Source organism: Oncorhynchus nerka, linkage group LG9a (assembly GCF_034236695.1).
Source record: "Oncorhynchus nerka isolate Pitt River linkage group LG9a, Oner_Uvic_2.0, whole genome shotgun sequence".
In the NCBI taxonomy this organism is placed as follows: Eukaryota; Metazoa; Chordata; class Actinopteri; order Salmoniformes; family Salmonidae; genus Oncorhynchus; species Oncorhynchus nerka.
Genome location: NC_088404.1, coordinates 17,292,835 through 17,317,850, shown reverse-complemented (window position 1 = coordinate 17,317,850; position 25,016 = coordinate 17,292,835). Strand labels below are relative to the sequence as shown.

At 41.4% G+C, this 25,016-nt stretch overlaps 1 protein-coding gene and 1 long non-coding RNA gene across 2 annotated transcripts; one reads left to right on the top strand and one right to left on the bottom strand.

Annotated features, from left to right (window-relative positions):
• Nucleotides 1-533: 533 nt before the first annotated feature.
• Nucleotides 534-23,961, bottom strand: LOC115133972 (F-actin-capping protein subunit alpha-2). Its single transcript, XM_029667441.2, is given in 11 exon segments — nucleotides 534-1,537; nucleotides 1,770-1,832; nucleotides 1,969-2,040; nucleotides 2,131-2,209; nucleotides 2,683-2,762; nucleotides 2,874-3,080; nucleotides 7,355-7,418; nucleotides 7,577-7,628; nucleotides 11,458-11,521; nucleotides 23,844-23,939; nucleotides 23,941-23,961. Coding segments are annotated over 11 exon segments (939 nt in total). The 3' UTR covers nucleotides 534-1,396.
• On the top strand, nucleotides 6,700-9,163 carry LOC135573337 (uncharacterized). Its single transcript, XR_010464666.1, has 2 exons — nucleotides 6,700-6,855; nucleotides 7,039-9,163. It is a non-coding gene; the product is annotated as an uncharacterized LOC135573337 (long non-coding RNA).
• Nucleotides 23,962-25,016: the final 1,055 nt, after the last annotated feature.

Sequence of the window (25,016 nt, the reverse complement as noted above, 5' to 3'; positions counted from 1 at the left end):
GGGTATACTACAAAGTAGGTTCAATGAGTTAGCCAGCTGACTTTGATAAACAGCCAGAAATAACCATTTTTGGGGTTCATTCAAGCACAGACCATAGAAACGTGGAGGAAATTATTTTACGACTTCCATTTGCCATTGGCGTACTTCTAAAAGCCTATTTCACACCATGGCCTGTTGAATTTGTAATATTTTTTCTGCGTTTGTGATTTCGGCACAAATTAAAATGTGGCACTGACTCACCCATGGATTGATGTTTCAGCATTGTCTCAATGAAGAGTTCAACTAGCCCTGCACGCACAATTACAAGTCTGCTCGTGGCAGGCAGACGAGCAATGTCCATTGCAGGAATCTGATAATCTATGCAACACGTCTGCATTGTAGGTAGCCTGGAACGTGTCCATTCTCAAACTCCATTAAAGAGAAAGAAAAACTGGTACAAAGTAGGAGTTGGTAAGTAAATAGAAAATGTTTAATTTAATGCAACATAGTCCTGACCGAATTACAATTAATCAAGGAAATAAATGACCAAACCATCAGACAAGGATGTTTAATACAGGTATATATTACAATGTGCCATGTTATAAGTCAGATCTGTTGTAATAAAAAAATAAGCACTGGTGGAGAAAGTGATACTTTTACCTTTTATTGTAAATTTAAATTCAACATTATCCACATTTAGTAGCAATTAAAGACTTGTTAATGAAGCGTGTCAAGTTATCAGTTTCTCCTTTTTTGCTAAATGAACATTCAGTTCAGAAGTCAGGGAGTTAAACTGCAGTTTAGCCAGGAGGGTCGCAAGCTTGAGATGTTCACGTATGATGCAAACCGTGGGGAGAGTACCAATATGAAGTGTAACAAGAACCTTGAGTGGTAGACATTGGCAAAGGTGACTAACCGCTTGTGCAAAAGATGTCATTATGATGTCATAAAAGTACGAGCAATTGAACACGACTGAGGGACTCTTTACAGTATGAGACAGTAACCGTGTTGTACAGTGGAGGATTCTCTTATCCTGTATTTGCCAATAAAGTCCTACTCTAAATATATTTTACAGTGATACTCCTCAAAAAATAATTGTTTCATCATTACAATTGGAATTGTTTTTCTTTAGGTCAAAGAAAAGGTGTGGGCTCACCACCATATTAATAAATATTGCACACATACATTGAGACGTATTATGCTCCACGTCGTCCTCCACATCCTATTTTGCCAACAATAATATCATTATTATCATCTAGGTATTATACAGATTATGTTTTTAACAGTGTCTGTATAAAAGCATTCATAAAAGTAGACTTGTGAGACCAAACCTTTTCTGCCCCCCATTAACCTAATTTGTACAAAGACGATACAACAATCCAGTCATGCAATGTTGGGGTTTTCCGTTTAGTTTGTTTTAAGCATTCTGCATCTCCTTGCCGATCTTGTAGCTCAGGATCTTGTTCCAGTCAATCTTGGTGCGCGTCACGGGAAGCTGGCGGCGCAAGGCTTTGAAGGTGGTGTCCGACATGGTTTGGTAATTCTCGTTGATGGCAGTCTGACGGGGTAAGAGAAGAGAGGGAAATTCATTTGGGCTTTTGCGTGTCACAATAAGAACCACAATTGACAGGAATTGTCACTCGGTGATGGTATCCAGAGACACTTGCCACTAGTTTGCCATCAACATTACTCATCACAAAATATGATGCTTCAGTATCTTGTGTTATAAATATAACAACTACTTTATTAGGCACACGTGTCCATATCAAAGCTTTCCCAATCTCACACACCTGGTAGTCATTCTCTGCAGCCTCAATGATCTTAATGAACTCCTTTGCAGTTGCAGCTTCGTTCTAGTGAAGAGGATCCGGAGTGGAAATCAGGAAGTGAATCAAGAGGTTCAAATAGATTGTCAAACATACATACTAACGTGCATGTACATGTTTTGACGTGTTTTTCATCACGTATTCCATGTAGTGATGTACTCACAGAAATGGACATCGACTCCTGGACCTCTTTGTGGCTGACCAGCTGAACGTTGCCGTCTTCATAGTAATGAACCTACAACCAGACCGAGTGGTGTGTTATTAGTGTGCAATGGTCTGGAACTCAATTACCTTACACGAAAACCATGCGCCCACACACACACACCTGGATTTTCATGATGCCGGCCACTTGAGTGGTGGAGGAGCCAATTGTGAATTTCCACTCTGACCTCCAACGTCCGTTCCTTTACAAAGAGAATAAATTAAGTATTTAGTATGTCTACAAGCTCTCTAAGTGTATTGAGTGTTCTCCCACTCCCCCTCTATCCACTACACAGCAGTCTTTCCTAAGAGGTATCAGATCTTGTACAGAAGCTATAAGATCATTATACTCAGGGAGCCTTAGGCTTAGTAAAACTCGCCGCAAAGAGGATTGGCACAGCCCTATTTCAATTATATTAACCTGATCGGGGCTGGCTCAACAAGGTAACGGGAGGCCAACAATCTCTAAACCAACAGGCACTGGTTAGCCAAGTAGCGAAAAAAGCAAGCTAAGATGGTGTTTGAACAGTGTTTAGCGTGTAAACCAGACAATAGAAGGTTTGCAGGCTAAACATTTTTAGATTCTGCCTGAAGAGAGTTTGAAGCCATTTACATGACTAGAAATCTAAAATACTTCATTCATCTCGCATCTTTAAATGATAAAGTCCATACATACCAGAAGTTTTTGGGTTGAAACTGATGGCACTCGATACACACAATGATGGTTTGATGTCCGTCTATGGTTTTGCCGTAAATCTAAGGGGAGATTTGACACTCAGTGTACTCAGTTAAATCACATTACATGATAAAATGACTAATTTCACAGCGCAGGATCAAGAAGATGGGTGTTATGCAGCCCAGACGTACGGTGCAGACTCCGCTGGGGTAGTGCTCCTTGACGTAGGCCCGGACAGCACCATCCACAGCACTCCTCCAGCCCTCCATGGCGCCATCCACATCGTGGGGCCGCGGGTCACTGGCCTCCTTCCTCAGGTGGTCAAACTTAAAGGAGATCTTGTTTTTAGGGTCAAGGACCCGCCCATTGCCCAGGTCTCCATGCTCTGTGATTAAGACCTGGAGAGAGATTGAGAGGGGAGATCCGTAGGAAGGTAAGAAGAGGTAAAAGGGGAGAAAGGGAAAGAGTTGCTCTCCTTTCTCCTGATCTACAGTGCATTCGGAAATTATTCAGACCCCTAGACTTTTTCCACATTTTGTTACGTTACAGCCTTATTCAAAAATAGATTCAATAATTTTTTTCATCCCTCAATCTACACACACAATACCACATAATGACAAAGCAGGTCTCAATAAAGGTCCCAATAAAAATATACATACACACTACTGTTCAAATATTTGGGGTCAATTAGAATTGTCCTTGTTTTTGAAAGAAAAGCACATTTTTTGTCAATTAATATCTCAAATTGATCAGAAATACAGTTTAGACATGGTTATAAATGACTATTGTAGCTGGAAACGGCAGATTTTGTATGGAATATCTACATAGGCGTACAAAGGCCCATTATCAGCAACCATCACTCCTGTGTTCCAATGACATGTGTTAGCTAATCATTTCGAACCCACAAGTGCTGATACTCAACTAGTCTAAAGGCCAGTTTTATTTCTTCTTTAAACAGGACAACAGTTTTCAGCTGTGCTAACATAATTGAAAAAGGGGTTTCTAATGATCAATTAGCCTTTTAAAATGATAAACTTGGATTAGCTAACATGCCATTGGAACACAGGAGTGATGGCTACAACATGAACCATGTCTACACTGTATTTCTGATCAATTTAAATGTTATTTAATGGAAAAAGTGGTTTTCTTTCAAAAGCAAGGACATTTCTAAGTGACCCCAAACTTTTGAATGGTGGTCGTAAAATAATCACACACACACCTTCTATAAATACCTATGTATTTAGCTCAGGTGCATCCTGTTACCATTGATCATACTTGAGATGTTTCTACCTATGGTAAATTCAATTAATTGGACATGATTTGGAAAGGCACACACCTATCTATAAGGTCCCACAGTTGACAGTGCATGTCAGAGCAAAATCCAGGCTCATGAGGTCGAAGGAATTGTCCGTAGAGCTCCAAGATAGGATTGTGTTGAGGCACAGATCTGGGGAAGGGTACCAAAACATGTCTGCAGCATTGAAGGTCCCCAAGAACACAGTGGCATCCATCATTCTTACACAGAAGAAGTTTGGAACCACAAAGACTCTTCCTAGAGCTGGCTGCCAATCCAAACTGAGCAATCAGGGGAGAAGGGCCTTGGTTAGGGAGGTGGGCCTTGGTCAGGGAGGTGATCAAGAACCCGATGATCATTCTGGCAGAGCTCTGGTTCCTCTGTGGAGATGGGAGAACCTTCCAGAAGGCCAACCATCTCTGCGGCACTCCACTAAATCAGGCCTTTATGGTAGAGTGGCCAAACAGAAGTCACTCCTCAGTAAAGGCACATGACAGCCCACTTGGAGTTTGCCAAAAGGCACCTAAAGGACTCTCAGACCGTAAGAAACAAGATTCTCTGGTCTGATGAAACCAAGATTGAACTCTTTGGACTGAATGCCAAGCACTAGTTCGGGAGGAAACCTGGCACCATCTCTACGGTGAAGCATGGTGGTGGCAGCATTATGCTATGGGGATGTTTTTCAGCGGCAGGGACTGGGAGACTAGTCAGGATCGAGGGAAAGATAAACGGAGCAAAGCACAGAGATCCTTGATGAAAACCTAGTCCAGAGCGCTCGGGACCTCAGACTGGGGCGAAGGTTCTCCTACAAAATAGGACAATGATCCTAAGCACTGTTGTGTCTGACTATCATTAAATGTGAAGACAGAATGACAAAATAACTGTGTATTTATTATTACGTGATTAAATTAATCATGTACACTTTAACTAGGAAGTCGGGGCACCATGGGAAAATGTTGAGTCTATTTCCCGAATCGACTCTCCACATATTTTCATATCTTATCGAGGACAGTCTTGTATCAATGTATTATTACCTCATCAGTTGTCATTACTGAACGTCGCAAACCCTTGGATATCTGCACGAACCCTAGTTTCCATAACGAATCAGCGATACACAAATTGGCTTAGTAAATAAATAACTAACTTAGTAAATAAATAATTAACTAACTAAACAAATCCCAGAAATAAACAAACAATATATTGGCTACAAACACAATGTATTGATAAGTCCCTAATGCGCTAAACCGTAATGACGTCTTGGTAGACAATGGAAAGGGGGTGGGGACAGATAAAAAGCGGGAAAGGCTAAATGGATTCACTAAACAGAGTTGAGAATTATATTCATTGAAATGCTAATCCTTTGCACATGAACGGCCACTCATTTGAACATAATTGCAATGTATATATTTATGCCCGTATGTCGTTGTCGTCTTCTCTGTTGGAATCGCCGGTCCGTCTGCTGGAGAGTCAGTTCATCATAGAGTCTCTGGTTAACTTCCCCAGAAATCACACAGTCTTTCGTAGTTGTCGCTTTCTCAGCGGCTCTGGATAGTGTCTGTTGTAATGGATTTGTCAGCGTACAGATGGTCATTACATAGAATATATGCGTCCGCGGTTGTCTGTATTCTCGTACTAGACTTACGTAATTTCCAGCTGCAGACCAGTAATTCTACGTCTAGGATTTGCTCTTATTCTGTAGCGATTGATAGTCTGAGTTTAACCATTTCCAGCCGAGTAGCCAACGCTACACGCTGTATGGTCTCCGTGGCCTATAAAGTTGTAGTTCTTAACCATTTCAACATGTAGCCACAGCTCCATGCTTTCTGGTCTAATTTAAATTTCGTCGGAAGTGGGTTTTATGCACTTCTGGTAAAAGGGGCGTTCCATGACGCCGATGTAATGTCAATGCTCACGTGGGCGTGGCCACTGATTTGGTTAACTACATGAAAACCTAAATGAGAAAATATGGGTTAACATCACATGACATCTTTTCACAAATAGTTTGTTTAATCACATACCCCATAATTAGGTGTACACAACCAGACACAGTGATGAGTGTTTCCTGTCCTTCATGAGATCACCAACTGAAACACTCATCATGCCTGTCCCTTAAATGTCCACGGACCACTCGCACATTCTTGAAAATATAAATGTTGTTTAATTATCCAACCTTTTGATGTCCAAGTGTTTCTCCGTGTTCAACAGTTTACATTCCAATCTCGAACACTACAGAGCACAGAGGCAGTATTTTACGACCGCCATAAAACAGCCGACTTCCCACTCTCCCCCTCTATGGGAGAGCACGCTGTAGAGCGGATCCACAGTAACCTGATCCTTCAGATCTCCACAGGAGAGAGCACGCTGTAGAGCGGATCCACAGTAACCTGATCCTTCAGATCTCACACAGATCCACAGTAACCTGATCCTTCAGTTAAGACAGCACAGTAACCTGATCCTTCAGATCTCCCAAGACAACATGAGTAGTGGCTTTGGGACCTGATCCTTCAGATCTCAGGATGTAACCTGATCCTTCAGATCTCCACAGGAGAGGCACGCTGTAGAGCGGATCCACACCTGATCCTTCAGATCTCCACAGGAGAGAGATTGTAACCTGATCAGATCTGGAGAGACCTGAAAATAGATCTCCACAGGAGAGAGCACGCAGCGGATCCACAGTAACTGATCCTTCAGATCTCCACATACAGGAACTTGACCTCCAGCAACGCTCCCCATACAACTTGACAGAGCTTGAGAGGATCTGCAGAGAAGAATGGGAGAAACTGCCCAAATACCGGTGTGCCAAGCTTGTAGCGTCATACCCAAGACTTGAAGCTGTAATCGCTGTGGCAAAGTACTGAGTAAAGGGTCTGAATACTTAGGTAAATATGATTTGTTTTATTTGTAATAAGTTAAATAAAAACTAAATTAATTTTAGAATAAGGCTAACGTATGATAAATGTTGAAAAAGGGGTCTGAATACTATCCGAATGCACTGTATTCCTGATACGCATTCTAGTGTGTGCTAAGCAGAACATTTATTGATGTATCATTGTGTTACCTAGGCAACACCACAACCACACTGATCTGGAATAGTACCACCATAGTACTAGAAGAGGAATTATTGTTTGTGTATAAAAACATAATACAATCAATATGCAACAAGGCTAATATTCAGTCCATTGAATAAAACATGATCCCTAAGGTAAGTCTGAAGGCACTAGGCTTCATTCCTTTACTAGGCTGTTAATCCTTATTGTGGCTTGTTTCTAATGATACCAGGATTGGAGTCACTAGCATCTATAGGCTTTGACTGGATAAAGGCTGTGAATTGTGAAAGCTGATGAAAAACATGCATGTCTTGTTTCACTGTAGTCCTACCTGTTCGTCATATCTCTCTATTTTCACAGGGGTAAACTGGTCCACGTTGTACTGTGCAAAAGCACTAAAGAAACAGACACACAGGTACAAGGTTTAATCAGTGCCAATAATGAATGACTTCCTGGAGAAACAAAGACCTCATCTTTCTAGTTGGTTAATAATGTACTCATGCTGTTGATAGTTTGACGTGAGCAGACCACGGGTCTATATTTCATCACTTACTGTGCTGCACCTTCCCTGAGCAGATTGTCATTGTTGAGCAGCAATCGTACATCTGTGGGAAGTACAGAACCACACGTCAGAGTTCAGAAACCTACAGCACACAAACACACAGGAGGATTCACATCAAATCACATCCCTCTCTATCATACATAAACATTCCAGTCACAGGGCTCTCATGGAGACAAAACTCAGACAGAAGGGCAACCAGTGGAGCACAAACCCCATTGTAAATACAATCTATTTTCCCTTTCATACATCAACTATTAGCACAACACTGTACATAGCCAATAATACCATTTGAAATTGTTTAAATGTTGAGTGAAATGTTTACTGTTCACTTTGACTGTTTATTTCACTTGCTTTGGCAATGTATACATGTTCCCATGACAATAAAGCCCCTGAGAGAGAGAGAACGAGTAATGTTTACTAATGTTTCCCTTTTGTTAATTGTATATTCCATTTGCTTTGGCAATGTAAACATACGTTTCCCATGCCAATGAGGCCCTTTATATTGAATAGAGAGAGACCAAAAGAGAGAGAGACTGACAGCCTGTCTTCTCGAGAGCCAGGTCTCGCTATGTCTCAGCCTCCAGTATTTATGCTGCAGTAGTTTGTGTTGGGGGGCTAGGGTCAGTTTGTTATATCTGGAGTACTACTCCTGTCCTATTCGGTGTCCTGTGTGAATTTAAGTGTGCTCTCTAATTCTCTCTTTCTTTCTTTCTCCTCTCTCTCTCTCGGAGGACCTGATCCCTAGGACCATGTCTCAGGACTACCTGACATGATGACTCCTTGCTGTCCCCAGTCCACCTGGCCGTGCTGCTGCTCCAGTTTCAACTGTTCTGCCTTATTTATTGGACCATGCAGGTCATTTATGAACATTTGAACATCTTGGCCATGTTCTGTTATAATCTCCACCCGGCACAGCCAGAAGAGGACTGGCCACCCCACATAGCCTGGTTCCTCTCTAGGTTTCTTCCTAGGTTTTGGCCTTTCTAGGGAGTTTTTCCTAGCCACCGTGCTTCTACACCTGCATTGCTTGCTGTTTGGGGTTTTAGGCTGGGTTTCTGTACAGCACTTTGAGATATCAGCTGATGTACGAAGGGCTATGTAAATACATTTGATTTGATTTATGTACACACTGCCCACAAAATGAGCTGCACTTCCTAACCTTCTGCCAAATGTATAACCAGAGAGACACATATTTCCCTCAGATTACACAGACCCACAAAGAACTTGAAAAAAAATCCAATTTTGATAAACTCCCATATCTATTGGGTGAAATACCAGTGTGCCATCACAGCAGCAAGATGTGACCTGTTGCCACAAGGGCAACCAGTGAAGAACAAACACCATTGTAAATACAATCCATATTTTTGTTATTTATTTTCCCTTTTGTACATCATTACAACACTGCACACACACAATATGACATTTGAAATGTCTTCATTGTTTTGATACTTCGTGAGTAATGATTCCTGTTATTTTTTTATTTCACTTTTGTTTATTATCCATTTCACTTGCTTTGGCAATGTAAACATGTTTCCCCATGCCAATAAAGCCCATTAAGGGTCGGACCCTTTTTTTCAATTGTCGCCTGAAATGACATACCCAAATCTAACTGCCTGTAGCTCAGGAACTGCAACAAGGATATGCATATTCTTGATACCATTTGAAAGGAAACACTTTGAAGTTTGTGGAAATGTGAATGTAGGAGAATAACACACACTAGATCTGGTAAAAAGAAAATGTTTTTTTCTTTGCATTTTCTTTTTTATATATATTTTTTTCCACCATCATCTTTGAAATGCAAGAGAAAGGCCATACACATTAAGATAGGAGCCTAGGTGTAAGTTTGATTTTGTCCACAAGATGGCAGCATGTGTGCAATGTTTCAGACTGATCTAATAAGAATTACCTCACTACACAATATTTTGCATCAAGTCTGCCAGGAGTTTGCCCAAATGTGCTAAATAGTTCAATTTATACATTCAAGTACATAACTATAGAGTATATACAAAAATGCTACGGTAATAGCATTGCCGTGATGCATTTTGTTGTTGTGCACAATCCTCAAACATAGCATGGTCTTTTTTTTCTGTCATAGCTACTGTAAGTTGGACACTACAGTTAAATTCTTGTTAATCTAAGCTTTCTGCCCATGTAAAGACATGTCTATGTCCCGAAAAATTGGCTGTTGTATACGATGTTTCCTAGTCACATTATCGCATATTGAGCAACAACTGTCCCGGTTTAGGGACACCGATCCCATAAAGGTTCATTTAAATTGAGATCCCTAGGATGAAGCTAAACAAGCCATGGCAAGTTCACACACTGTAAAGGGCTGTGAATTCAAAGAGATGAAAGGGGAAGTGTTGACACTGTGTGTGTGTGTGTTGGGCTGTGAAATGGAGGCACTCCGAGGTGACAAAGCTAATCATGGACGTGGGCAGGAGTACACACTCACAACCAATGTGCTAAATAGTCCCTGGTTTTGTTCCTCTCCGGTCGGCCCATTTGTGATCATACGCACTGGGCTGAGGCCTCAAGGCAGGGCTGCCCTACTGACCCAGAGAGTCAGGATGTTTCTCAAAATGCATATTACCATGCTCCAAGCATGCAAATTGTCTATATCAAAGTATGCGAAGCACTTTGAATGCGTACTCCCGTTTGTACATATTGAAACATAGATCTGAAAGTATGCTAAGAAATATTACGCTAAATGTATTAAAATTTGAACTGAAGCGAAGTGAAAATACCCTCCGACTTCAGAATGAAATGTTGCCTATTCACATCTCATATGTTGCAAGACTACAATATTTTATCTTGGTACGTTAATAAATATACGGTGTTAATTTTGGCATGTTTACCTGATCGCAGTCAAAGGGGCTTACTGGCTAGATACTACTGTTAGGTAGCCAGATCGCCACGAAGAATTGGTAACTACAAACGAAAAATGTACATCTACCTTGCATAACATTAGTTTTAGGTCATTTTTGCCTGTATAAATTGCTGGCTAGCTAGAGTATTACGATACACATATATCTAACTAATAATTATGTAAAACGTTTGCATTGAGTATATCTGGTTTCGTCAATTGTTGCCATTTTCCTCGCTGGAAGAAGGATCAGTGAATGGGGAGGTGCAGCATGAGGTACTACAGTAGGGGGAGGTGCAGCATGAGGTACTACAGTAGGGGGAGGTGCAGCATGAGGTACTACAGTAGGGGGAGGTGCAGCATGAGGTACTACAGTAGGGGGAGGTGCAGCATGAGGTACTACAGTAGGGGGAGGAGCAGCATGAGGTACTACAGTAGGGGGAGGTGCAGCATGAGGTACTACAGTAGGGGGAGTGCTTTCTCAAATGTAACGTTTTATGCGTTCTCCACACTCTCGTTCTCTGGAGTACGTTATTGTGAGGACGTCCTGGGAGAATGCACTCGGGCATGAGTGTGGAGTACGGTAGTATGCATATTGAGAAACATCCTCAGTCTGGCCTTTGTGATGACTGTCATTCATTCATTATGTTAGGAGCATAGTGCATGGTCTGATGGGGATTATGGGCCAGCGACTCAGTCTCTCCCGCTCAGAAATGCTCCGCAACAGGCTAGTAGAAAACTAGACAGTGCATGTGGGTGCGAGACAGAAATATTGAGATACAGAGAGAGAAGTCTGTTCTGCAGTGTGTGGTTTCGAGATGCGAAGGGTTATCGGTGTCAAGTGACACGCTCATCAGGATGCTGTGACTGGATGCTCTTCCAGTTATAACTGTGGCGTTACAGCAGGTAAATTGGGAGTTGTGGCGCTCAGACCAGTATCCTGACTTTGGGCGATAGGACACACACACACACACATAACCCCCCCCACACACAGACAAACTCTCACCATTGAAAACTTCGTTGAACTCTCCCGGTGGGGCGTGGATGACAAAGTTTGCTGCTATGCGTACCTACAAAACAGCAAGACAGACACTTTAAAAGCTGACATCCGCATCACCGGCTTATTTATTATTGTTGTTTATGAAACAGAGGAGCATCGTGGTAAAAATAAATAAAGAGAGTAAAAGTGCCTGGTTAGAATCCGGCCCACTGCTATTTCAGCACACTCATCTATCAAATAAACATACTAAAATGTTATGCATACTCTGCTGTTCTATTGCATTTGCAATGATTTCCAAGGTAAATTAAATCAAATCTGTTTGTTGTTTAAAGTAATTTCTTTGATGTCACAACGATAGACATATCAGGTAGATGTATTTGTCCATTTATTGTAATTTGGCTTTGGTTTCAGTCAGAGGATCCCATCTTTCCATGACTACGTTAATCAGTTATTAAAAACCTTGTCAATAAGGGGAAGTGCGAAACACACAAACAACCCCTCTAACCCCATCTAATGAGGACTGTATTGTCTGTTGCTAAGCCCAAAGCATGGACAAATAGTGGGTTTACAACCACAATTCTCACTTCTCAGCCATCATGCACCCAGAGTTGTCCTCTCTTCATAACATAACTGTCTGTCCCCTGCTGCACCACATTTCCTCTTTGGAGGTCACATGTGAAACTGACAGCATGGGGCAGGCAGCCCCTCCCTCCCCTGGAGGCTCATGACCATATAAGGGCATGAAAATGTGCTGAGGAGCCTAGTAGTGAAGTGCACCCCTCCCTCTCTCTGCTAGGGGTAGGGCTTGGCTAGTCTATCATCCCTGTTCCCCACCTCCGCTGGACTGACAGGCTGGGAAAGTGTGCCTCTCCCTGGGGCCCTTATTAGTGGTCTGCATGAGAGCTTTGGTTCCCAGTGCGGCTGCAGATTGATTCTCACTAATGAGTGATGATAGGGTGAAAGCAAGAGAGATGCTCTGGGATTCTTGTGTGTCTTCGTTGCTGCTGGCCTTGCTCTGGGGAAAAATAAAATAAAGTGTTCATTGCTAAAAATGGAGCCATTTGGATCAGGCCTCCCTTATTATGCTTCAGAGCAACGTAAACACACGTTCATTGAAAGTAGTGGCGCTGCAGTGTTATCTCCTATGCTCAGTTTAAACTAGCCGAGGACCACTCGACTCCATACGCTTACATCGTTGCAGAGTTGATAACTGGCCGTACTGATAACTGGTCACGCGATTTGCTAGCAACAACATGGAGTCACCATCAGTCAATACTGGTAAAATGTTACATTCTGGAAATACTTACCTTTACCACCGCGGTTCTTCCGCAGGGTGCTGAAATTCATACTTTTAATGAAACTTAGAATACAACTGACTTTTTCCTAATTGGTGTTGCTCAACTGGAGACATAACTTAGCTGCCTTGATGTACTACGTAAACAGATTCAATTGGCACAAATTAGGAAATATTTGTGTGTATTCAAAAGTTTATTAAATAGTATGAATTTCAGCACCCTGCGAAAGAACCGTGGTTGTACAGGACAAACATAGGTAAATGTAAGCATTTTAACATTTAAAAATCTGTTGTTCTGCCCCTGAACAAGGAAGTTAACCCACTGTTCCTAGGCCATCATTGTAAATAAGAATGTTCTTAACTGAAATGGCTAGTCAAAAGGTTCAAAAATAAATAAAATAATAAGTTGTCGTTAGTAATTCACGCGACCAGTTAACAATACTCAGCTCTGCCTCGATATAACAGAGTTGAGCGTTCCTCAGCTACATGTACACTCAACTCTGCTCTTATAGCCTAGCATCGTGAGATGCTGTGCCTTTTTATTTCACTGCTAATCTTAGTCAGGTCTATATTGTAAGAGAATTGAGTCTTTAAAAAAACATTAGGCCTACTATTATTCGACCCCATTATAACATTACCCTACCAATGCACTGTGTTAACATTGATGTAGTGACACTAACACAAGACGTCTGTTGGGCGTGAATAAAAAGGCATGATGCACTTCAATTAGGACTATTGGGGTGATTCTCAAGAAACCAATTTAAACCATGTCAGTAGTTACTTACTAAACCATGATCCATGATGCATCTGTTTTACCAGCTGACTTCCTGGTTAAAAAAAGGGCTCAATAAATGACTATCAATTCAGTGTAATCACTGGCCCATAATAATATGATAATCACTTGGCCATCTTTATTCTTTAACAGAGTGTGTGTCATAACAGGAGACAATGCAGGTATTGTTCAGACAGAGCAAACAAACTGTTCTTCCACATTATCCTCCAAATTCAATCACAACTTTATTGAATTGAAAGTGATTTACTGAAGTGAGAAGTGGTAAGAGGCATGCTGTGATCATCACCAGGTTGTTTGAGGGTCTTTTTGCACCCCACCATAGTGAAGATCAAGGAGTCAGACTAGGTGTGAATGAAGAGAGGTTGGCTAGAAGTTAGCCAGCTGACCTGACAGTGACAGATGTAGCCTGGGACAAGGGCACTGGTGTCACCTCAGTAGGGCTAGCCTGAGAAAGCCTCTGAAGGAAATTGACAGACTTGTGACACTCACTTTAAATCTGACAGCTAATGATAATACCAAGGGTAAGTGAAGTGGTCGTGTTTCATTGAGTGCTACTGTCTAACCTGCAGTAACATCAGTAGAAGCGAGAAGTGAGGAAAGGACCAACCATTACTTGGATACTTAGTATGTTTAGTAAAGGTCTACTGCCTCATGACAATCTGCAGCATGACAATCTAGTAGTCGACATTTAAACTGAAATCACTTGGCGTCAGAGACAAAAATAAATTCATCACAACAGATTGTATTTAGACAAACAGTGATGGTGGCAAACTTAAAAGATTTTTGCCACGTCCTTTATTAGAGATGCTGCTGTGTCTCTGACTAACTGGCTGTTTGGTGTGAGAGAGCTGGAGTGTCCACAGAATTAAATACTTGATCTTGTGACGCTAGGTTTGGATCACACCCACACACAATGAGGTCATTTCAAAGGAACACTGATAACAGACCTGCTCCAAGGAGGATTTTTTTTTTTTTTTTTTACACCAAACAAAGGACTTAAATCTTGTTTCAAATTTGGCCATGAAATTAGACACCCACCCTACTCGCTATAATCTTATAAAACACACTTTGGCCTAGACGATAGCATAACACATTCACAAAGCCATGCATGCGTAAACACACAGAGAGACCCCCTGCAGGAGCCTAGTGTTTGTAAGCTCCTGGGCAGACAGTCACCAGATGCTCTCTCTCCTCCAGTGATGATGCGTTTCGGTTTCCCCACATTAACACTCTCAGGAGCATCTGTTATTCCAAAACACACAGCTCTAGAACACCATCCCTAATCCCAGAATCACACTTCTTATCAGAACACTCCAGAACTCTAAACCATGAGGGAGGAGGAAGGGGTGTATTTGGCCTGCAGGCATCCTATAGATGTGTACTCCAGGGGGCTAAATCCTCCATCCTGGCACCTCTCCATCCATCCCCATAACAGTACATGGGTAGCCAGGATAGGGTCTTCTGTTCTGTCACAACCATTGAGGCGATGAGAAGAATAGCCACAAATAAAGAAGATAATCATCCCCATAATGTCCCTGGAAGTAACTGGACCAGAACCTCTAAAATAAAATGGGGCAAAGGACACAAACACACATCTACCATTGAGCTGTTTAGTCACTCTTCCACAAATATTCATATTTGAAGAACTTGAGACCAGTGACATTCTAGCCCTTGTTACGATTAGTTTGACAAATGCAGATAGTGTTTCCCTTACCAATACTACTGCCCGACGCCTAAACAAATTCAGAATTAGGCTAGTTCATTCTTGTTTCAACTGAATGTTATTGCTGTTTCAGGGCCCTATAAAATGTTTTATTTTTGTCTGATTCCATTGTGTTTTAATGTTTAAAGGCCAAAGATTAAAACATAAAAATCACACTTTTAATAGAAAAACAACAAAATGTCATGTTCTAAGTTCACAATAATGCTTAAACCACACCAGGAGACCACTTGAGATCTGGGAAAAATCGAAGACATTTTAAAATGAGTTTGTATTGTTTGGTTGGTTGGGTTTCTATAAGTGATTTTTTTTTTTTTTTACACCTTTATAACCATGCTAGTTGAGAACAAGTTCTCATTTGCAACCACCTGGCCAAGACCACAGTGTGAACAGACAGAGTTCTGGAATAAACAATTAACAAGTCAATAACACAGTAGAAAAAAAAAATCTATATACAAGCAAAAGGCATTTTAAAAATTTTGAGTTTGGGGTGATAAATGATCAGATGGTCATGTACAGGTAGAGATATTGGTGTGCAAAAGAGCAGAAAAGTAAATAAATAAATAAAAAAACAGTATAAAAACAGTATGGGAATGAGGTAGGTGAAAATAGGTGGGCTATTTACCAATAGACTATGTACAGCTGCAGCGATCGGTTAGCTGCTCGGATAGCTGATGTTTGAAGTTGGTGAGGGAGATGCTCCAGTCAGGCAGCAGAGGCAGCAGCCAAAGTGTTTCAGTGAGATACACCTGCTGGAGCGTGTGCTAAATGGGTGTTGTGACCAGTGAAAGCTTACCTAGCATGGACTTGTAGATGACCTGAGCCAGTGGGTCTGGGATTCCAAAGAGACTGGAACTAAAGTGCTTGAGTGACAAAAAAGGTGTTTTGATAGACTGATCAGTTTGCTGAGTAGACACATTTTGTAGATGACATGCGAAATCAAATAGAAAGCAGACTTTGTTTCATTAAAATGTCTGAAGGAAGTTTGCAGTCTAGCCAGACACCTAGGTACTTATAGATGTCCACATATTCAAGGTCGGAACCATCCAGGGTGGGACACAAATGCCACACTTCTAGATCGTTTGAGTTAGATAGCACTTTGTGTCCAATCCATTGCAGCAAGATGCAACATCATTTAGTTTCTGTTTAAACAAAGATGCTTTTGAAGGAATGGTGATTGAGATAAAAGGTCTCGATGAAGACAGCCACTTGTTCGTAATGATTAGTTTGACAGATTGCACAGGGAAATGGTTGAGATGGTCAGTGCATTTTGTTTGATGCTTAAGACCAGATTGGCAGGGCAGGATGGAATGGCAGTTTCACTGCAAGCTGTCCAATGAACAATCCTTATACTAGAATTGTTTGGTTGGTTGGGTTTCTATCCGAGAAACCGAGGCTATTGATCGTAATGATAAACCAAACCTGCACAGCGGAGTGATTGCAGTGACCTGAGTTTGGTCCAGGGTGTTTCCAGAATAAAATATGAAATAGAAGGGTCCAGATTGTCAAGCCCAGCTGATTTGTACGGGTCTATGTTTTGCAGCTCTTTCAGAACATCTGCTATCTGGATTTGGGTAAAGGAGAACCTGGAGAGGCTGGGCGAAGCTGCGGGGGGCGGAGCTGTTGGCCGAGGTTGGAGTAGCCAGGCGGAAGGCATGGCCATGAGAAGTGCTTATTGAAGCTTGATAATCGTGGATTTATCGGTGGAGACAGTGTTACCAGCCTCAGTGCAGTGGGCAGCTGGGAGGAGGTGCTCTTGTTCTCCATGGACTTCACAGTGTCCCAGAACTTTTTGGAGTTGGAGCTACAGGATGCAAACTTCTGCCTGAAGAAGCTGGCCTTAGCTTTCCTGACTGAATTGGTTCCTGACTTCCTGAACAGTTGCATATCACGGGGCTATTCGATGCTATTGCAGTCCGCCACAGGATGTTTTTGTGCTGGTCGAGGGCAGTCAGGTCTGGAGTGAACCAAGGGCTGTATCTGTTCTTGGTTCTGCATTTTTGAACGGAGCATGCTTATCTAAAATGGTGAGGAAGTTACTTTTAAAGAATGACCAGGCATCCTCAAACGGGATGAGGTCAATGTCCTTCCAGGATACCCGGGCCAGGTCGATTAGAAAGGCCTGCTCACAGAAGTGTTTTAGGGAGCGTTTGACAGTGATGAGGGGTGGTCGTTTGACTTCGGATACAGGCAATGAATGATCGCTGAGATCCTGGTTGAAGACAGCGGAGGTGTATTTGAGGGCCAGTTGGTCAGGATGACGTCTATGAGGGTGCCTTGTTTACAGAGTTAGGGTTGTACCTGGTGGGTTCCTTGATGATTTGAGTGAGATTGAGGGCATCTAGCTTACATTGTAGGACTGCGGGGTGTTAAGCATATCCCAGTTTAGGTCACCTAACAGAACAAACTCTGAAGCTAGATGGGGGGCGATCAATTCACAAATGGTGTCCAGGGCACAGCTGGGAGCTGAGGGTGGCCGGTAGCAGGCGGCAACAGTGAGAGACTTATTTCTGGAGAGGGTAATTTTCAAAATTAGTAGTTCGAACTGTTTGGTATGGACCTTTGACATTACTTTGCAGGGCAGTAGACTGGAACCCCTTTGGTAGTTCTATCTTGACGGAAGATGTTATAGTTGGGTATGGAAATCTCTGAATTTTTGGTGGCCTTCCTGAGCCAGGAAGATTGCAGAGTTTCCAGAATAAAAGACCACGGGATTGAGGCAAATTATATTCTGCCAGGTAGGTCTAGGCTTCATTATAGTTAATAACCTGTTTGGGATAGGGGCAGTATTTTCACGTCCGGATGAAAAGTGTGCCCAAAGTAAACTGCCTGCTAGGATATGCATATAAATTGGTAGATTTGGATAGAAAACACTTTAAAGTTTCTAAAACTGTTAAAATAATGTCTGTGAGTATAACAGAACTTATTTGGCAGGCGAAACCCCGAGGACAAACCATCCAGGATTTTTCTTTTTTTTTTTTAGTTCACTGTATTTTTAATTGGTTTTCTATGGTAGCCTAGATTTCTGTGGCACTTGGTTGCAGTTCCTAAGGCTTCCACTAAATGTCAACAGTCTTTAGACATTGGTTGATGTTTCTCTTTAGAGAAATGAAGAAGTACGGCTATTCAGAACGAGGGTCCAGCCTAGTGTACTCGTTTGGCGTGCGTTACCTGAAGCTCGCTCCACTTTCATTTTAGCCGCAATTGAACCCAGTGTATTCCGTCTTAAATTTGATTGATTATTTACGTTTTAAAATACCTAAAGATGGATTAGGAAAGTTGTTTGAAATGTTTGGACCAAGATTACAGGTAACTTATTCGATAAATGGTAGTCATGTTGGGCGAGTTGGAACCGGTGCTTTTCTGAATCAAACGAGCCAAATAAATGGACATTTTGGGGATATAACGATGGAATTAATCTAACAAAAAGGACCATTTGTGATGTTTATGGGACATATTGGAGTGCCAACAGAAGAAGATCTTCAAAGGTAGGCATGAATTATATAGTTATTTCTGAGTTTTGTGTCCCGCCTGGCAGGTTGAATTATGATTGTCATGTGTTTGTTTGATGGTTTGCTTTCGCCGTAAAGCCTTTTTGAAATCTGACACGGTGGCTGGATTAAATGACTTAAATGTAAATGTAAATGTTAAGCTGTATTTTGGTGTATTGCACTTGTGATTGTATGAAAGTTAAATATTTTTAATAATTTATTTTGAATTTCACGCTCTGCAATTTCAACGGATGTTGTCGAATCGACCCCTAGCCGTAAAAGGTTTAACATTTAAATTGGGAAAGTTTTTGGGAAGCCTTTCCATCTACCAACAGAGAGTTATCATTAGCATTGTTGTTAACAGCTACTACTCTTGACTGTACGCGTCTTCCCTGCTATGATAGATTTGGATGTGCAGGAGAAACAACCCTGGTGGTGCTATTCAGTGTGCAAACAGCTCCACCTATAGCCTGGGCTTGCTACAGTATGACTCTGGGGTGGAAACAGAAGATCTGTTTATTCCAAAGTCTTAACAATCTATTTGCTGTGTTGCTTCTGGATTTATTATCTTGGCAGCAGGGTGCTTTATCCCCCCCCAGCCCAAAGCAACATTCAGGCCTGCAGTGCAAACAGTAGGGCCCTATAACATCTGCATTGCGGAGAACGCGGTCGGAATCACGGACAGGGGCATTCCTGTGCTCTTTCAGAAAGTTGCAACAAAATATCACTGGTTCATTTTGTTCATGTCTTATGATTAACTTGGGCAAATTAATGGATTTTCAAAGTTCAATACATTTAGTTGATTTCATACAAAGTTCACATTTTTGAATATTGTTGAATTCGGTTTTAATGTTTGGATTCCGTGATTCCGACCGCGTTCTCCGCAATGCAGATGTTATAGGGTCCTACTGTTTGCACTGCAGGCCTGAATGTTGCTTTGGGCTGGGGGGGATAAAGCACCCTGCTGCCAAGATAATAAATCCAGAAGCAACACAGCAAATAGATTGTTAAGACTTTGGAATAAACAGATCTTCTGTTTCCACCCCAGAGTCATACTGTAGCAAGCCCAGGCTATAGGTGGAGCTGTTTGCACACTGAATAGCACCACCAGGGTTGTTTCTCCTGCACATCCAAATCTATCATAGCAGGGAAGACACGTACAGACAAGAGAAGTGTTCCTTAGACATTCTACACAAACACACACAGGAGAAGCAGGCCAATACTACAGGAATCATGATGTTTACTGTGAGGCTGTAAGTCCAGCCATGATAACCATGGTTTGTTTATTAGAGTAGGCTACATGACAACAATCTCCTGTAAAAAGTCTCAGATTACTTAGGCTAAATGACAAACACCCAAACATTGTTCTCAGTTTCAAAGTAAGCCATGTTAAAATGGCTGAGGTTTAAAATAGTCACTAAAAGTCAGGGTAGAGCAGACACTTGCAGACAGTGATGCAGTGGTCAAGTAGGTATTTGAGGGCGACACCAGAGAGACAGCGCTGGGGCTGGGCAGTTATATCTGTAGTTTGCAAGCTCGATTGCTACTGGCTCCGAGGCTGCACTTAACCTTCCCATATGAACCCATCTATAGGCAATCTTCGAGCCCACTCAATGAGCTAGGCGTACATAGGTCTACTACATTCAGTAGGCTACTCTGGAAAGTCTTCTATGCCATTAGGCTAGGCCACATTGTTGCAATTGCTGGGCTCTGAAAGACAAACCACTGCATTGTTTCTAGCGAAGACTTTTCCATGGTACGCTCTGGCACTTTGAGCAAGTTCAACCCTCACTTGGGTATATCAACACAGACTGGCATTTTAAAAGATGACATGTACGCAACTTCACATCTGGCAGTGCTAAGAAACAGCGGTAGGATACGATACGTTCAGCAGCATCTCTTAAGTGGAGCGCAAACAGACTAATGCCAATCTCCTCTGATGCGCGGCCCTGCATAACAAGGAAGCTGGCAGGCCTGCACCGTAAGGGCACTTAAAGGAAAAAATGGCTTGACGACTATGGTGTTGACTCTTCCTTCCTAAATCATTTAAAAATGTAGACTTTGTTTTTTCAAATGTTCACTAAAACCCAGAGGGGCAACTCTGTCTTCCCTAAATATCACAGTTAATGGTTAGGAAAGTAATCCACCCCAAGAGATAAAGATCAGTCCCTAGCAGCAAATATAAGGTCTCACAAATAACTTGTTGGTCCATTTGGTTATTTAAAAAAGGGACTTGTTTATGCCTTTTGCATCTACACCCATGGCAGCTGTTTCCTGACAGCTAGCTGGCTGTCAAGGGATGTGAGATAACGAGACAAGGCAAGTGTCAAAACACACATGAATGCATCATTAGCTCCACAGACACAGTACCTTTAGAAACTATTCACACACCTTCACTATTTACACATTTTGTTGCATTACAGCCTGAATTTAAATGGATTAATTTACATTTTTCACTGGTCTATACACAATACCACATAATGTCAAAGTAGAACTAGATTTTTTTTAAAGTTGTTTAAAAAAAAAAATGTAAGACTGAATTGTCTTGAGACAATAAGTATTCATCCCTTTTATGGCAAGCCTAAATTTAAAAAAAAATTGCTTTACAAATCACATAAGTTGCATGGACCCTGTGTGTGCAATAGTGTTTAACATGAATGACTACCTCATCTCTGTACTCCAAACACCCAATTATCTGTAAGGTCCCTCAGTAGAGCAGCGAAATTAAAACACAGATTCAACCACAAATACCAGGGAGGTTTTACAATGCCTCGCAAAGAAGGACACCTATTGGAAGAGAAGTAAAAAATTATGGAGATATTGAATATCCATTTGAGCATGCTGAAGTTATTAATCATAGTTTGGATGGTGTATCAATACACCCAGTCATTACAAAGATGCAGGCGTCCTTCCTAACTCAGTTGCCGGAAGAGTATGAAAACCGCTCAGGGATTTCACCATGAGGCAAGGGTGACTTTAAAACAGTTACAGAGTTCAATGGCTGTGATAGGAGAAAACTGAGGATGGATCTACATTGTAATTACTCCACAATACTAACATAATTGACAGAATGCCTGTACAGAATACAAATATTCCAAAACATGCATCATGTTAGGAACAAGGCTCTAAATACTGCAAAAAAAGTGGTATTCTTGTTCTAAATACAAAGTGTTATGTTTGGGGAAGATCCAATACACCACTAAGTATCACTCTCCATATCTTCAAGCATAGTGGTGGCATCATGTTATAGGTATGCTTATAAATCATTAAGGACTGGGGAGTTTTCAGGATTTAAAAAAACAAACAGAATTGAGCTAAACCCAGGCAAAATCTTAGAGGAAAACCTGGTTCAGTCTTTCCACCAGACACTGAGATGAATTCACCTTTCAGCAGGAAAATAACCTAAGGCCACATTCTTTAAGTAACCTTTATTTTAATAGGAAAGTCAGTTAAGAACAAATTCTTATTTACAATGAAGGCCTCCCGGGGAACACTGCCTTGTAGAGTAACAGATTTTTACCTTGTCAGCTCGGGGATTTGATCCAGCAACCTTTCGGTTAATGGCCCAACGCTCTAACCACTAGGCTACTTGCCGCCCTACACTGGAGTCGCTTATCAAGACAGTGAATGTTCCTGAGTGGCCGAGTTACAGTTTTGACATAAACCTACTTGAAAATATATGGCAAGACCTGAAAAGCAATCAAGCAATGATCAACAACCAATTTGACAATGTTTAAAGAAAGACTCACAGCTGTAATCACTGCAAAAGGTCCTTCTACAAAAATTGACTCAGGGGTCTGAATACATAAATGAGATATTTATGTTTTTTTGAAATGCATGGAAAATTAACTACATGTATCAACTTTGTCATTATGGGGTATTGTGTGTAGAAGGGTGAAATAACATCTATTTAACCCATTTTGAATTCAGGCTGTAACAACAAAATGTTGAATATGTCAAGTGGTATGAATACTTTCTGAAGGCACGGTCTTTAGATAAATTCAATTGAGACACTAGAACAGCCGTAGGCTGCTGAAAGAGTTTCCCTAGCATGAGAAGACTTGAATGCAAAATAAATGGCCTAAATACCATTACTTGTGTTGTATTCGTACTACCTGACAACAGTGATGCACTGTAGCTAACGTTAGCTAGCTAAAATATGTGTGGGGATATCATGAGTGAAGCCAGCTAGACTTGAAGTTGTGGTTTAGTGGGCCGGGTGGGGGTGGGGGGGAATGTTATGTTACATCTCGGCGACATATGGTGGCTCAGTCCTTACACTCAACCCACAATAATTAACGTGCTAGCATGATTAGCTAATGTCTGTGACTGATGGGGAAGAGGGAGCCACACCCATTGGACGATGCGCTGTCAAAATCCTAATAAACTTCTGACGTTAAGATGTTGTGGACAAACTAGTTGAAGATGAATAATGTTGAACATTGATCTGAAGTAATTTCTTGTGCAGTGGTTAATTTACTGCTATTCCTTTTAAGGAAATTAGAATGTACAGCCAACCCGCGATACTGTTGTCATCTCAGTTTAGCTAGCTTTCTAGTGACAATGATATCATGCTAGCCAGCTTGGTTTAGCAATATTTAAATCCGAGATTCAACACTAGTCATATCCGTCACAGACAAACAGCAGTAAATTGCACATGATTAGTATATCGTGCAACAAATACAGAACACGAACAGGGCGTGTAGAGCTCGAGGTGGTGAATTGCTTAAACGTTATCTGCTCATTCGTGAGAAGTTGAGACATGATCACACAAAGCGATAAAGAAACACAAATTACAGCACGGCGTTGGTTACAAGATTCACGATTAGGGGGGGGTGAGATGTTAGCGTTTAGTTTATTTGTTATACGCTGCATGGTTCCTATTTCAGAGATAGGACCGTACAAGGAGTCTCCATTTGAGATTCGCAAAGGAGCGGAAGTTGGGCAGAGACTGCCGAGCTAAAAATATAGACTAGCAGAGCGAGAAATCGCGGTCTGTTTATGCACAGTAGATTAATATTTTTAATAAACGCACACATACCTACACGATATGATATGTCATCCAATCAAGAGATGCTAAAAATGACATCTTACCTTCTCCTCATCAGATAACTGCTCTTCATGATCCGCCATCTTTTCTTCCGGCACCACCAGCTTGTAGAAGCCACATCTGACGTCATCAAATGGGAGGATTCGGCAACAAATGCCACATTCATATCCGAGTCAGAACTAGGAAACTCGGACATTTCCGACTGATTAATTTTTGAACGCGGCACGGGTATATCTACAACCAGTTTGCAAGTCGGAAATATCAGAGTTTCTTAATTCCGACTAGTAACTGAACGCGACAATATTAGTTGCTTTTGATTGGTGTGCAGGCCAATTAAAAACTGTATGTCGCTTCACCAATCAGGGATGAATTGTTATTCATAAACAGTGTAGTCCTCCCTTTGTTAAGTGTTTTGAACATACAGCCCATGGCTTTGAAAGATAAATGGTATTCAAATAACAGCTGTAAATTGTGTTGTACTTTTATAAGTGTTGTTGTTGTGTATTGCTATATATTTAGCTATGGACACTGAACAAAAATATGAATGCAACAATTGCCACGATTATACTGAGATACAGTTCTTATAAGAAAATCAGTCAATTTAAATAAACACATTAGGCCATAAATTATGGATTTCACATGATTGGTAATACAGATGTGCATCTGTTGGTCACAGACACCTTTAAAAACATTTTTTTTTAAGTAGAGGAGTGGATCAGAAAACCTCATGCATCACAACACATCTCCTTCGCATAGAGTTGATCAGGCTGTTGATTGTGACCTGTGGAATGTTGTCCCACTCCTCTTCAATGGCTGTGCGATGTTGCTGGATATTGGCGGGAACTGGAAGAGCTGTTTTACACATTGATCCAGCGCATCCCAAGAGCACACTTCTCCAGTGTGCCGGTGGCCATCGAACGTGAGCATTTGCCCACTGAAGTCAGGTTATTTTAGTGGCCTTTTATTGTCCCCAACACAAGGTGCATTTGTGTAATGATCGTGCTGTTTAATCTGCTTCTTGATATGCCACACCTGTCAGGTGGGTGGATTAGCTTGTCAAAGGAGAAATGCTCACTAACAGGGATATAAACACATTTGTGCACAAAATATGAGAGAAATATGCTTTTTGTGCATATGGAACATTTCTGGGAAAATACAGAGCGCCGTGATTGGCTCAGTGTTTTGTCACTCATGGGGACACTACATCACCACAAAAT